The sequence below is a fragment of the Dryobates pubescens genome, chromosome 13 (assembly GCF_014839835.1).
Source record: "Dryobates pubescens isolate bDryPub1 chromosome 13, bDryPub1.pri, whole genome shotgun sequence".
Lineage (NCBI taxonomy): Eukaryota > Metazoa > Chordata > Aves > Piciformes > Picidae > Dryobates > Dryobates pubescens.
Genome location: NC_071624.1, coordinates 10,795,607 through 10,809,201, shown reverse-complemented (window position 1 = coordinate 10,809,201; position 13,595 = coordinate 10,795,607). Strand labels below are relative to the sequence as shown.

At 40.0% G+C, this 13,595-nt stretch overlaps 2 protein-coding genes across 2 annotated transcripts in view; one reads left to right on the top strand and one right to left on the bottom strand.

The window, feature by feature from the left end:
• PSMD1 (proteasome 26S subunit, non-ATPase 1) overlaps positions 1 to 13,595 on the bottom strand; it is a 77,182-nt gene that overhangs the window by 36,094 nt on the left and 27,493 nt on the right. The window lies entirely within an intron of this gene.
• HTR2B (5-hydroxytryptamine receptor 2B) lies at positions 2,307 to 12,400 on the top strand. Its single transcript, XM_009903504.2, has 3 exons — positions 2,307 to 2,977; positions 9,060 to 9,260; positions 11,293 to 12,400. The coding sequence occupies exons 1-3, from the start codon at positions 2,668 to 2,670 to the stop codon at positions 12,171 to 12,173; spliced, it is 1,392 nt and encodes a 463-aa protein (XP_009901806.2). The 5' UTR covers positions 2,307 to 2,667; the 3' UTR covers positions 12,174 to 12,400.

Sequence of the window (13,595 nt, the reverse complement as noted above, 5' to 3'; positions counted from 1 at the left end):
TAAAATAAAAGGTGATTAGGCACAGTTGGAAAAATGACTCCACATGCTCATCAGCCCCAATTCAGATTGTCCTGGCTCAGAATTTGCTTTTTGTTACGTTTTCATCTTCTCTACTCTCTCAGTACTGTCAGGAGTAACAATGGGGAGGTCATCAGATAAGGAAACAGAATTATCACAGCTGGATTAATCTTTATTTCCTAATATATACTTTTGTGAAAAATTAAGATATGAAAAGTCAATTGAAATGAATACAGCATGCACTCATAGCAAACATTAAAGAGGAAACAAAAGGAACAAGTGAAAACTACTTTGCTGGAAAGTCTCCTGTATGACTGAACAAACTTTAAATCAAGTATTTCTATTAATTTCTAGCAGCAGCTTTCTCTCTTTGGCCCCAAAGTAGCTGTATCTTAAAGATAAGACTGCTTTTTTAATTAAAAACCAACCAAACCAAGCCCCCCACAAACAACAAACAACCAAAACCAAAATCAAAACCAAATAACAAATATAAATTGATTCACAACTCACTAAGGATCCAATTCCCAGCTCAAATCTGGTGGACACTAGAAATTCATGGAATGCAACAGCCAGTGAGATACAGAGTGCCAGATCATGATCTCATGGTCTCCCCTAGCCCTGAACTAAAGGACTCTATTACACACTTGTCCAGTTAATGTCCTTGGAAGTGAACTGCAGTTCCATTTTAATGCAGAACTGTAAGATGATGCTAGAGACCATACACGCATCTGACTGAGAGCTGGAAGGTAACAAAAGAGAACACTCATGATAATAAAACACAGCTGCAAGAAGAAAGATTTAAAGTAACTGCACATATTTAAAATGGTGTGCTAGGTGGTACTTTTATAAAATCAGTCAAGAAAACAGATTGGAGTGTTTACAGGGCAGCAGAAGTTTTTAGGGTTAATTGTGCTCCCAGCCAGCCAGCCAGCGAGTGTACGGGCTTAGACAGGCAACGGTGCGTACAGCTACAATACCGTGGTGTGAAGGGTCCTTTACAGGACCTGCACATCCTGACACAGCTACAAGGAGCACATGTTGCAGCACTGGAGCACTGCATCAATTAACCTTCTCTGGCTCTTCTCCAGCCAAACCTCTGCTCATTTACTTCCCTGCTTTTCAAGCACCGGGGCTGGATCTGCTGGAATGAGTCAATCAACAAACAAGGGCAGAAGCGGCCGGCGAGCCGAGCTAATGAACAAAGAGAAAACTGCGCACAGACTCTGCTAATCACTTCAGTAAACAGCCACGAGAATGGAAGAGGAAGGACAGCAAAGGAAGACCACAACCTTATCTTTATCTTTTTTACAACAAGTGGTGAGAATGATTCTTCTCCTCCATTCAGAAGTCGGAGAAAATACCTGGGTGAGAAATACCATTTTCCCAAACCAGAAATTCTGAAACTTGCTGCTGGAAGAAACATAAATGCTAAAGGAAAGCACACACAGAGACAAGCTTGAGAAAAATGATAAAAACTAAAACCAGATGAACAACTTCTTCTCCAGAAAGTAGCGAAAAATCTTAATCTTACAATCCTCCGTGAGATGAAACAGAAAACTACAAAGGCTCTTCCTGGATGCAAAGTGGACTCTGCTAAAATGCAAGAGAAGGAGGTAAGGCTTTCTTCACCTGAAAATTGCAACATAACAAATCTTCTCAGGAACTGAGCATTCCTTCAGCTTAACGCTGTGCCAGCTGTTTTCTTTCCCTGCTTGAGGGGGGAAATGTAAGCGTTAAGTCTTCAGCAGAGTTGAGAGAGAAAGAGAGAGGAAGAGCAAAGGCTGTGCTTAATAAAAGCACTGCTCAGATTACAAAAACAGGCAGTTTACTCACCCCCCCCTCCAAGCGGTGGGTAAATTTGGATGTCTCAATTCCACAAATCTTTACCATCCCCTTGAGACTGTCATCAGTGGTTTATTGTCTACAGCTTCCTGACCCTCACCTGATAAATTAGGAACCGCAGACACTAAAACGGAAACCTCATACATCATTTCTGAAGATATTTTGGGGGTGATCCTCTGCAGTGAGACAGGATTCTTAATAAGGGGAAATATGGGAACTGCTGCCTGCCTACGTACACGCTGCTGGGGACTGGACACCCGGGAGAGGAGGAGTTGCATATACACAACGTGAGCATCTGCCTTTGCATCAGTTTCTACTTACAAAGAGCAAATCTACGTACGCTCTAAAGGGAGCCTTTCGGCATCTGAATTAGCTTTCGCTCTTTACTGCTGTAGAAAGCAAAAATCCATTAGGAGAAGCTAATGCACTGCTTTAGGAGAAGCTAATGCACTGCTTACTTTTCACAGCTACCAACCTGTCTCCTATAATCTTCTGAAACCTGTACCACACTCTGAAGGGGAGACCTGACTGCTGAACCCTATCAACCAGAGATGGACACAAGACAAGAATTTCACTTTTAAAACCTGATTGTACCCACCCAGCAAAAGACAGGATAAAAAAAAAAAATTGGATAGCAGCTCAGACATGGTTTCAGTATCTCAAAATAGCAGATGACCAGTTTACTGTACTGACCATGCTGGCCTTTCTTCGGGACCATCCTGGACCAGAGCGGAACAGCGGACTCTTACACAATACACAATTCCTAGGCAAAATACAGCTCCTGAAGGCACTCTGCTGGACACAAAAATGTCCCTTTCTTTACATTTCTTGAACGGGTCTGGAGATAGCAACGGATCTTTGTCGCCTCTCTCAGTAACAGGAGAACCCAAGCAGGACTACCCAAGTGACGAACAAGGAAACAAAGTACGCTGGGCGGCTTTACTGATCTTCCTGGTGATAATCCCCACCATTGGGGGGAACATACTGGTCATACTGGCAGTGTCTCTGGAGAAAAAATTGCAGTATGCTACCAACTACTTTTTGATGTCCTTGGCCGTGGCAGATTTGCTCGTGGGTCTATTTGTGATGCCAATTGGCCTTCTCTTAGTGTTATTTGGTAAGTACGGTGTGTTTGTCTCATCAGGCTAGCATATGGGGTACAGTTTGGGGACATCTAAGTTAAATAGAAAAACTGCTTGCTTTCCACCATTCCAATTTTAAAAATCACTCAGATGAGGGCTGCTAAATCTTTTCTCTCTCACCTTAATACAGCTTAATGTCTTTATGGGACACATACCCACTGTGGATATTCTTCCCTTTGAAGCAAACCATTCAAAAGTCACCCGAGACCTACAACTGAGATTAAATTCAAGGTGGACATGAAAAATTACATTTTGTATCATGTAGTATTTTTAACAGCATCAGCACAATATTGATATCTGTTCTATTGGATATTACTAATTGCAGGTAGTCTTCTCTTTAAAAATTGAAATGCAAACTAGGTATCTGTTCAGTACAGAGGTACTGAAAAGGTTTTGAACTTTCTAGGAGTCAGGCACCTGGCTTTACCTTAGTATTGATTCCAAGCTCCATGAGCAGTCAGAGATGGTCCCTGGCAACATCAGTGAGAACAAACTTTACCACTATCAGTTTCAGAGAAACCCATTTTCCTCTACCCTGGAGAAGTTGGCAAATACATAAAGTGCCCCAAAGAATTAACTCATCTGTCAAGCCAAGGAAGCCTCAACTCATGTACCTAGTATTTGAGACTTTGCATTTAGTCTGGTTCATATGGAATGAAACAGGCATTTTTGTACAGGAGAACATACTGGGTGTGACATGTTCTTTCTCAGCTGTCATTACAGAACATTTCATTACAGACATTTTCCTATTCTCTCTTGCTCAGCTTTATTTCAGATATTACTTTTGACAACTTATCACAGGCAGCTCCATAGGGAGGTCTCTCTTACTCCTAAAGTGTCTTTAAGAATGTATTTTAAACAAGCTATTTATGTATCATAGAAATGGGGAGGGTGGGAAATAAGAGAGACAGGTTTTTCAACAAAATTACTGATTTACCCAATTATCTTAAGGTACAGATAGCATTGGGCCCTAGATAATGAAAGGCTGCTCGAATGCATTTTTCTGTGTTAGATCTCTAAGAGTTGCCTGCGCAACAAGCAAACACAATCATAAACTTTATTTCAGAAAGACTACCAGTAGCTTTTTTTTGCTGCAGAAGACTGGTATCACCTTATTAATATATGTACTTATTCACTAAATACCCTGAGACTGAATTTCTCTAGATTACAGACTGCTGCACCCTTAAAAAAAAAAAGAAGTAGGCATTGGACAATTGAATTCAATGCTGAGATCCTAAAATAGTTTTTTTTCAAGCAACAGTTTCTAGAAAGAAGAATGAATGTACATGAGCAGGACAAAGATTTCTAAGTGGAAAAATCCATAGGCATTTACATATAACCCTTGCAATGTCGTGTTCATGCACGTGTGTGTGCAGAGGCAGGAAAGAGATGTGTGTGCACATACATATTTACAAACATACTTCAACTGCTTAGTTCCTGTCAAAGGTCTCATTAATAACAAAACCAAAACTATTAACCATAAAAAGTACTACTATTGCACTAGTAATCAAAGGGAAGAGAAGTTCTGGATTTTGTAGCATTGGTTTTTGGTGGTGATGGAGATTTTAGTTTGGATTATTTTACTATTTTCATTTTGCCAGACTAAGAAAACTTTTCTTTTTAACTTTATAAAGAGACTGGGGCTCCTTAATCTCTCTTTTAATTCAGTGCTGAGTCCTGGTGACAACAGTTTTAAAGCATGCTAGGAATCTTAATTTAAGAACTCAAACAAAAGTATCTTTCATGCTGTAGGAAATTTACAAGAAAGTAGCAAAATTACTTATAATTAACTCAGTAAGACTGCAACTGAATTATCTTGCACAGAAATCTCTCTCTGGCAGCCAACCAGAAAAACTGCTTTGCCTCTTCACCTACTGGGAGAAGATGCTGAGGTGTTTATAGAAGCTCAAGGCATGAGCAAACCATGAGGAGTTACTGGAATGGTGATAGAACAGACATTTAAATACATAACAAATCTAAATCTTGAGGCTACATTAGCCAGGCAACTACTTGAACATAGAAAAATCATTGATAGCCAGAGAACAAATTAAATCCAGCCTCCTGGCACTTCCAGGCAGGAATGTTTCCATAATAATGAAAGAGTTGGGTGCAGCTTCTAGATACGGAACATAAATATTATGCTTCCGATTTGGGACTGATATCTAATTATGTGGAGGACATCTGAGGGAAGATGTGTGAACTGAAGTGCAGTACTCCCAATGATCCTGACTGCAAAAACCAGTGTCACAGAGTGTTCAAATTCAAAACCTACTAGAGATACTGGGCTCCATATAATAAAAGGACTGCCCCTTCTAAAAATATATACATACACCTCTAACTTGCTCACAGGTTTACTATCATAAGGGGCAGAGTGACCAACATGTACTCTGGTACAAACATACACTGCAATTTTAATTTAGGAGTGTGTCAGAAGTTATAAACAGTTCATTGCTTTTATGGCTTGCTAAATTCTCCTCATTTCTTCCAAAAAAAGGAAGGCATGGTAGGAAATAATTGCAACCTCTGCAACCCAGATTGCAAAAGCATTGTTCTGATTTCTAACACTCAGAAGTACTGAAGGAAAGCAAAAACTTTGCTACTCAGCAAAAACGTTGCTACTCATCAGACAGTGAAATTAACAAATAAAACTTGAGACATCCTCTCATTTGCAAAGCCCACACGGCAGGAAGGAGTCTGCTATCCACATCTTGGTGGGCAATGGGTTGCCTGGGCACAGTGTGTATAGTATGTTCTCTATTCCTGATATTCATCCACTTACAAACCAGAAGGTAATGCTGATTATCCTGGGCTGCAAACCAGCATTTGAAAAATCTATCACAAGTAATCTCCATCTTAATCTTCTCCCCTCACAGAAGGTTAACCACAGCAAATCTTCCCTTCTTGCTTGTGCAAACCACCAGAGAAAACTGCTTTAAATGAGGGCTACTAACCAAAATCTCACTGTCTTTATACTTCAGAAAGCAAGGTTTATACTTTGCAAAGCAATTCTCATTTTCTTTTAAGAAATTAATTACTTTGGCTCAATTAAAAAAAAACTACATCATGGTGAAGAACTACTGATGAAGGTATAATTGTAGTGGAGAAATAAAGGCAGGTGGCAATGGTGGACAAACAGCAAGATGGTGGCCTGGAAACAGCAGGCCCTCTCAGTCCACAGAGCTGAACGCTGACACGAGGATGAACACAACACACACAGGCTACAGATGCATTCACACCAGTTTGAAGACTGAAGCCTAGGCTTAAGCCAGCTAGTGACTGAAAATATCCAACTTTCATCTCAGTAAAAAGCATCCTTACCTAACAGTAACAAAAGCCTTTACAGGCAACACATTTCAGCAGCCCATATAGCAGAAGTCTATTTAAAGATCTCTCTTAATCATGCTTATAGCATGTACACAAACAGTGCTTTCTCCCAAGCTTTCACAAAACCTCTTTGGCTTATATCAAGAGCAACTCTTCTGCACTTTAAGGATTACACATTTCTAAGGTATTTCCTATAAATAAAGCTTTTCTTAAATAAAGATTAATCCAGGGTAGACAGTTGTGGTAAAAGCTCATCCTACTCCTCTTAAGAGCAGTCCTTCAAACACTAGGAATAGAGTTTCTAATGAAGGTGTAACCAACAAACCAAAGTAAGTAAAAGCAAAACACACCACAGTATAAATCCTAGACAACTACCTGACTCTTTTGGACTTTCAGCTGTCAGTTTCACAGTATTTATTTTGTTTAAATAACAACCATATTCTTCAATTTCTATCAGGTACTGTGTTTAAAGCCTACTCTGAATTTGTCTGGATTTTTGGTTTGGATCATCTGATACACACCAATATAATAGCACATAATGCCAGAACCATGAATGTCAGCACCCAGTTCAAACAGAGACAAAAATAAACAACAAAGCCTTCTCTGTCCAGTTGCACTTATCAACCAACAAAAGCTCTTGCAACTCATAAAACCAACAAGATTGCTTTATACCAGATAGCTGTTCAAATGTATCTGTATTTAAAAGAAGGAAAAGAGCTTTTATGTTTCAAAATATTCAAGGGTATCCTTCTGCAGAGAGCAAATTAAGTGGGGAAGAAAAAAACAAAGCATTTATTACACTGCAGTTCTCCAGAAAGCAAAGCAGTTATAATCCAGGGAGTGGCACATAAGTACTCTCCAACAGAAGTATTAGCTGCTCGCTTGAAAGGCAGCTGTGTTATGTACCATCCTTTGAGATATAGAAGATATTTTCTCTTGTTCACATTTTATCTGAATTAATCCTTCATCACAGAATCAAAAGTAGTGGCCTTAATTTTCTGGGGTGAGCAAAAACATTTAGAGCCCTTCACATAATTTCTTTCTTTTTTCCTTGCCTATTTTCCCCCCGCTCTTTTTAAAGTGTTACATGAGCCACAAGACATTCATTTTTTTTCCCTTCAGAAAGGCACCACACCTTACTGCCAGCTGAAAGTGTAGATAGCAAAATTACATACAAAAAGCATTTCATAATATACTAATTATAACTTTCTCATACCTGCCTGAGTAGTTTTTTGAAGCCTAGTTTCAATCATACCTATTCTAGGAAATATGCAGCTAGATGATAAAATGTACTGGTTAACGCTTTGAACAGACCTCCTCTTTCCTTTCTGCCTCACTGCCTACATCATCCTCACCTGGAGTCCACTGCTTTGGGGATGGGTGAGGTTTGGTTCAGGGCTCCATCCATCCCTGGCAATGGATGGAGCAAGGTTTCTCAACATAGGTAAGAGTGCAGACAACTATGTGCTGTGTCTGACTTTATCAAATTTCCCATCCTCTGGAGTTTATAATTCCAGGCAGCACCATATCAATTCTGTCATCAGGCACATTATGAAAAAGCATGTTTTAATCTCAAACTACTGCAAAGTGACCACATTGATAAGACTGCACATTACAATAGCCCAGTTCATTTAGCATTCTCAGCACACAAAGATTAAAACCAACCTGATTTGTTAGAAACATTTTGGGTTTTTTCCATAATCACCATTCAAAGAAGAACTGATTCCTCTGGTACTACTATTTATGTGCCTGCAGACTGAGTACAGCTGAGATTTATAAAGAGAATATATTTATCAGTTCAATTCCTGCCACCAGAAACAGAAAACCCTTCTGTGTTTACATGTTCTTGCCTAGGACTACAGAACGTTCTTATAGATACACAAAACCAAGGTACACCCCAAACTGAACACTTATAGCACTGGACTGCAATACAAACTACTTTGAAGTGAAAAAAGGCAGTTAAGAAAAAAACCAAACAGCTTTATTACAGTTAATTCCACACACTCTGTACTATAGACATTGATACTCAGCTCTCAAAAATACGAGCTTTTTGGAAAGCTGAATGCTACAAAACATTTATCTTGGATACAGTGCAGTTGATGAACCCTACCTATATTCACTGTAAGATTAATATTAACATTAAAGGCAGATAACTACTGTAAGAAACAGGATGCCAGACTTGAAATCCAAGACACTGCTCTTAAAAACATGCATGAAAGCCCTTTAGCTTTTACAAAATCTTTACTGAATCAGAAGGGCCTTGCTTAGCCACTATTGTCCTCAACTATACCTGCTCAGATGACACAGTAAAGTCAATTTAGAACTCTGTGAACTATATTCTTCAAGATCACCACTAAGATTCAACCATGGTTCTGCAATGATTGATTAATACACTGCATATGAGCCCTGAATCATAGGACTATCAAGGAGATATATGCTGCTGTTGAATGATATTTTCAGCTGTAAGGACCCAGTACAATCATGGACCAAAGAACTTATGACAAAGTGACAGGGAAAGGCTTTTAATGCACAAGCAGCCTGATCAGTGTGACGGCAGTAACCAGGCCAGTTAGCATCTAACTGAAACATAAGATAGAATCCAGCTGGGGCAGTAGCAAAACTCAGTTCCTGTAGTACCATGAACTTCTCAAAGGTATCAATGCCAAGAGAAATGCCACACAGTGAAAGCTCTCAAAAAGTTTAAATTCTAATGATTATTCTGTTCTCTTTCAGATAATGCCTGGCCTTTACCAACTGCCTTGTGTCCTATCTGGCTGTTCCTTGATGTCCTGTTTTCCACAGCTTCCATCATGCACCTCTGTGCCATCTCCCTAGACCGCTACATTGCAATTAAAAAGCCAATCCAGGCTAGTCAGTACAATTCATGGGCTACAACAATCATCAAAATCACCGTAGTCTGGCTCATTTCAATAGGTATGTGAGACTTGGAGACTGGAAAAGGAATGCAGAACCTTTTTATGTCCAAAACAATAGGTGACATCTAGGCATATGGAAAATTTGGCCAAGTACTTTTGATTATCAGAGTCTAACACCTGGGCTGACCTGGATCATGCATAACTACATCATCAAAATCTGCCTGAACTGCTGCTCCTTATCAGGTTTACCAGAAAGGGAAGGAGGATTGAGTAGGGATAATCACCACTCTTCCTCATGGCCTAAAAAGTCCAAAAATCAGAAGATCCTATCTGTATGCATAGCATGTCTGCTGGCAAAGCAAGACTTCATGTTCCTGTGGTAGTATATTCTGTCCCAAACGTAGCTTTGAGTAGATGCTGCTACAATCTGTGCCTTGCAATTGTCCCATGAATCAAGTTAACAAAACAAAACAAAACAACAAAACACAACAACAACAAAAAAGAATTACCTACATCAAAGATTGAAAGATAAATGAGTGGCTGGTAACACTCACACTGAAGACTAAGATGCCCTCACAATACAGCATAAAGGCAGGCTAACTTCTAAGCAAAAAAGCCCAACAACAAACCCTGAAAAGTTTATATAAAGGATGTCAGTGTAGAACTTTTATTCCATTAGCACCTCACCTGTCTTTAAGACAAAAAAATTCTGTTAAATGAGCTAAGATGAAAACATTTAAACAACTGAATGTGAACTGCAGGCAGACACAGGCATCAGGCACTGTGTGCAAGAGAAATAATAGAATTATTGTGAATTAAGACCAGTGAGGAGCATAGGGCAATGGGAGAGTGGGTACATCCACCTTCCTGGCTGAGGCCAACTTTAAAGAAAGATTCTAGAAGAGGTGTGATGATAGGAGAAAAGATGGTATCTCTATTTTATCACAAAAAAAGGGAAACTGTTAGCATGACAAGACAGTTACAAGTTGACCTTTTAATGCCCAATTTATTGTTATTAATCAGTGCTGTACTTTTTCATTTCTGTTTTATCCAACACAAAAGTACTCTGCAGCTGAGCCAGCATTCTCCAAATCAAAGGGTAATTTGGTCTGATCCTCATTTTAAGTGTCTGCTTTATCTGAAAGTTTGCTTCTCATTAAGGAAGGGATCAAGTTGCTGAAGGGTAAACCATTTTCCTCTTGCTGCCTTCACCCAACTTCAGTAAGAGGAATACAGTAAATCTCTAGATCTCATTAAGCGGCATCAGGAAACACAGCACAAATAACCTTTACCAGACAGCAAGGAACCTGATGTTTTTGTTGTAATGTCAGACTGCTGGCAAATAAAGTGCTGACTGCAATTTAGTGGTTATAAAAAATTCATTTAAAAGACAAGATTGCTAACATTTTTATTTTTCAAACGAGTGGTGAATTACAGAGCTAGCTTGCCTCATCTAAACACTCTTAAATATGCAAGAGACTTTAAACAACAAATCCATCTCAAACACACACTGCATAATTCTGGCTTCTATTTAACCACTTGTATATACAAAAGAGTCAAGCAGGGTGACAAAAAAAAAAAAATCAGCTGTCTGTGTCCAGTCACTTGATGTGGTTCAGAAAAGAGGGAAAGACAAGTCTTACGTATTTACAGAACTGTCCTTCAAAAAGTGCAAAGGTTACCTCAGGGGAAAGGGGGGGAAAAAAGGCAGATGGCACCAGGGAAACACATTTCTCTGGAGGAAAAGCTGTAACAATTCTAAGAACCTGAGTTAAAGTAATTCATGTGTTTTACTCTTGAGAAGTTGGCAACTTTATGCTGCTTCCTCAAATGCTATGGGTTAGGCCCAGTCTCCTTAGGAAGGGCACTCTGTTAAAGCTCAGCTTGCCAAGTACTGTTTGCCCTATTACCCACGTGAAGCACTCAACAATTCACATTCTTTCTGTCACCCCATGCCTGCTCTTCCTGAGCTCTTGAGCTCTTGAGCTCAGGAACTACCTTCTTTTAGAGACCCTTTTTGGGCTTCAGGCCCCAAAAAAGAGATTGCAGCCAATGATCACATTCTAAAGTACTTGTTTTTCCTCCTGTAGGCATTGCTATTCCAGTTCCTATCAGAGGCATCGAAGACGGAAATGGCAACTCTAAAAATATCACCTGTGTCCTGATGCCTGATCGTTTTCATGACTTCATTCTGTACGGGTCAGTGGCTGCATTCTTCATCCCCCTCACCATCATGATAGTCACTTACTTTCTGACCATCCAAGTGCTCCGCAAGAAGGCCTACTTGATCAACAAACCCCCGCAGCGCTTCACTTGGTCAACAGTGTCCACGGTATTTCAGCGCGACACAACTCCTGCCTCCTCGCCGGAAAAAGTGGCGATGCTAAACGGCTCCAAAAAGGACAAGGCTTTGTCCAGTGAGGTGCCTATCTGCAGAACATCTACCATAGGGAGGAAGTCCATGCAAACCATAACCAATGAACAAAGGGCATCAAAAGTTCTGGGGATTGTATTCTTTCTTTTCTTGTTGATGTGGTGCCCCTTCTTCATCACAAACATAAGTTCGGTTCTGTGCAACTCCTGCGACAAGGAGGTTTTTCAAAAGCTTATGGAGATATTTGTTTGGATAGGATATGTATCCTCTGGAGTGAACCCTCTGGTCTATACACTTTTCAACAAAACATTCAGGGAGGCTTTCAGCAGGTATATGACTTGTAACTATCGGACCACAAAGCCCATCAGGGCCCTTCGGAAGCGCTCCAGCAGGATCTCTTTCAGAAGCTCTGTGGCAGAAAACTCCAAGCTCTTTGTCATGCATGGGATGAGAAATGGAATTAACCCCATTATGTACCAGAGCCCAATGAGGCTGAGGAGCTCACCCATTCAAGCATCATCAGCCATTCTGCTGGACACTTTGCTTCTCACAGAGAATGAAGTTGATAAAACAGAAGAACAAGTCAGCTACGTATAGTGGAACAGCAGCCATGTCCATATCATAGTTATTACTGTATGTATTATTCTAGGTAAATGTGCTATAAGAGGGTATAAATACTATTGTTTTCTGTTATTTATGCAACCAATATCTTATAAATTTATATTAATTCCTCCCCTCCAAAGCCTCCTCTACTTTAACCCCAATCCTATGGTGGCAACCACAACTTCAGTCCATCATAAATGACTAATGCAGAGCTGTAGCCTTCCAGGAAGAAGGAAATAAATAAAAGTTAAATCAGTTTGAGTATCTGACTTCAGTTCTCATCATCTTCAGTCTCTTCACAGAACATTTTAATAAGAAAAGCATCTCTGTACAAATACTATTTTACCATTCACCCTGGTAAGACAGAGCACTCTGTAGGCTGATGCTCTGTGATGAAATCAGAGGGGTGAGGATACAAGCTTGCTGGTTTTAATTTAAATCTATCTATACTCTGTGTAAACAAAACCGTACACAGCTCACTGCATAGCCTCCCACAAGTAAGTTCCTCTGCTGAGACGATTGCTGAAATTATCCCTTTGTGGTTTTACCACAGTGTCAGGCAGAATCTCTTTCCAACCTGAATTTCATCTGTTACTCTTACATACATGTTAAGCCTGGTACTGTTAGATTTGTCACAGAAAACTGCCCTTTGTTCTTCTCATACTAAGAAAATAAGGGTATTTAACCAAAATAGGACAATCCCACATCAATGACCACGAGCAACGCAGACAGAAAGTGCCTGGAACGTCCCTTTCATTTACATGAACAAAATTCCATTTTTACAACCAGTGGAATTTCACTGAAAGCCTTCCCTCACCCAATGTAGTTCACACAAAATAGAAAAATCACAGACAGAAATGGAATAGCTACTTCACTTGAAAATAATAGCAAGTGTTTAAGTGACAGCAGAGACATGAGTACTGTCTAGACCTGCACACGTTCGCAGTTAAGCTTAGATCAAAATAATTTCACTGGCCTAATGGTGTAACATCACAGGTGCAATCTGCACTCTCTCAAATGTGCTCAAGCCTTCCATCAGAGCACAAAATTCATAGCAAGAAGCGCTCCTCACAATCCATAATGGTTACCACAGTCTGTCACATGGGAAATCAGGAGCTTCCAACAGTTCCAGAGCAGATCTCTTTGGAAACGGAAATCAGATTTCCCCAAAGCAGTGGAGTTCTGACCATAAGCAGCCAGATCACCTTTTTTGTTTGGTTAGTTGTTGTTTTGTTTCCATTGACAGTAAAATTTTCAGATCAGGTTTGCTTTCATGTCTAATTCATGTCTAATTTTTTAGGAAGGATGTTGACTTGCTGGAGCGAGTCCAGAGAAGGGCAACAAAGTTGGTGAGGGGTTTGGAACACAAGCCCTATGAGGAGAGACTGAGGGAGCTGGGGTTGCTTAGCCTGGAGA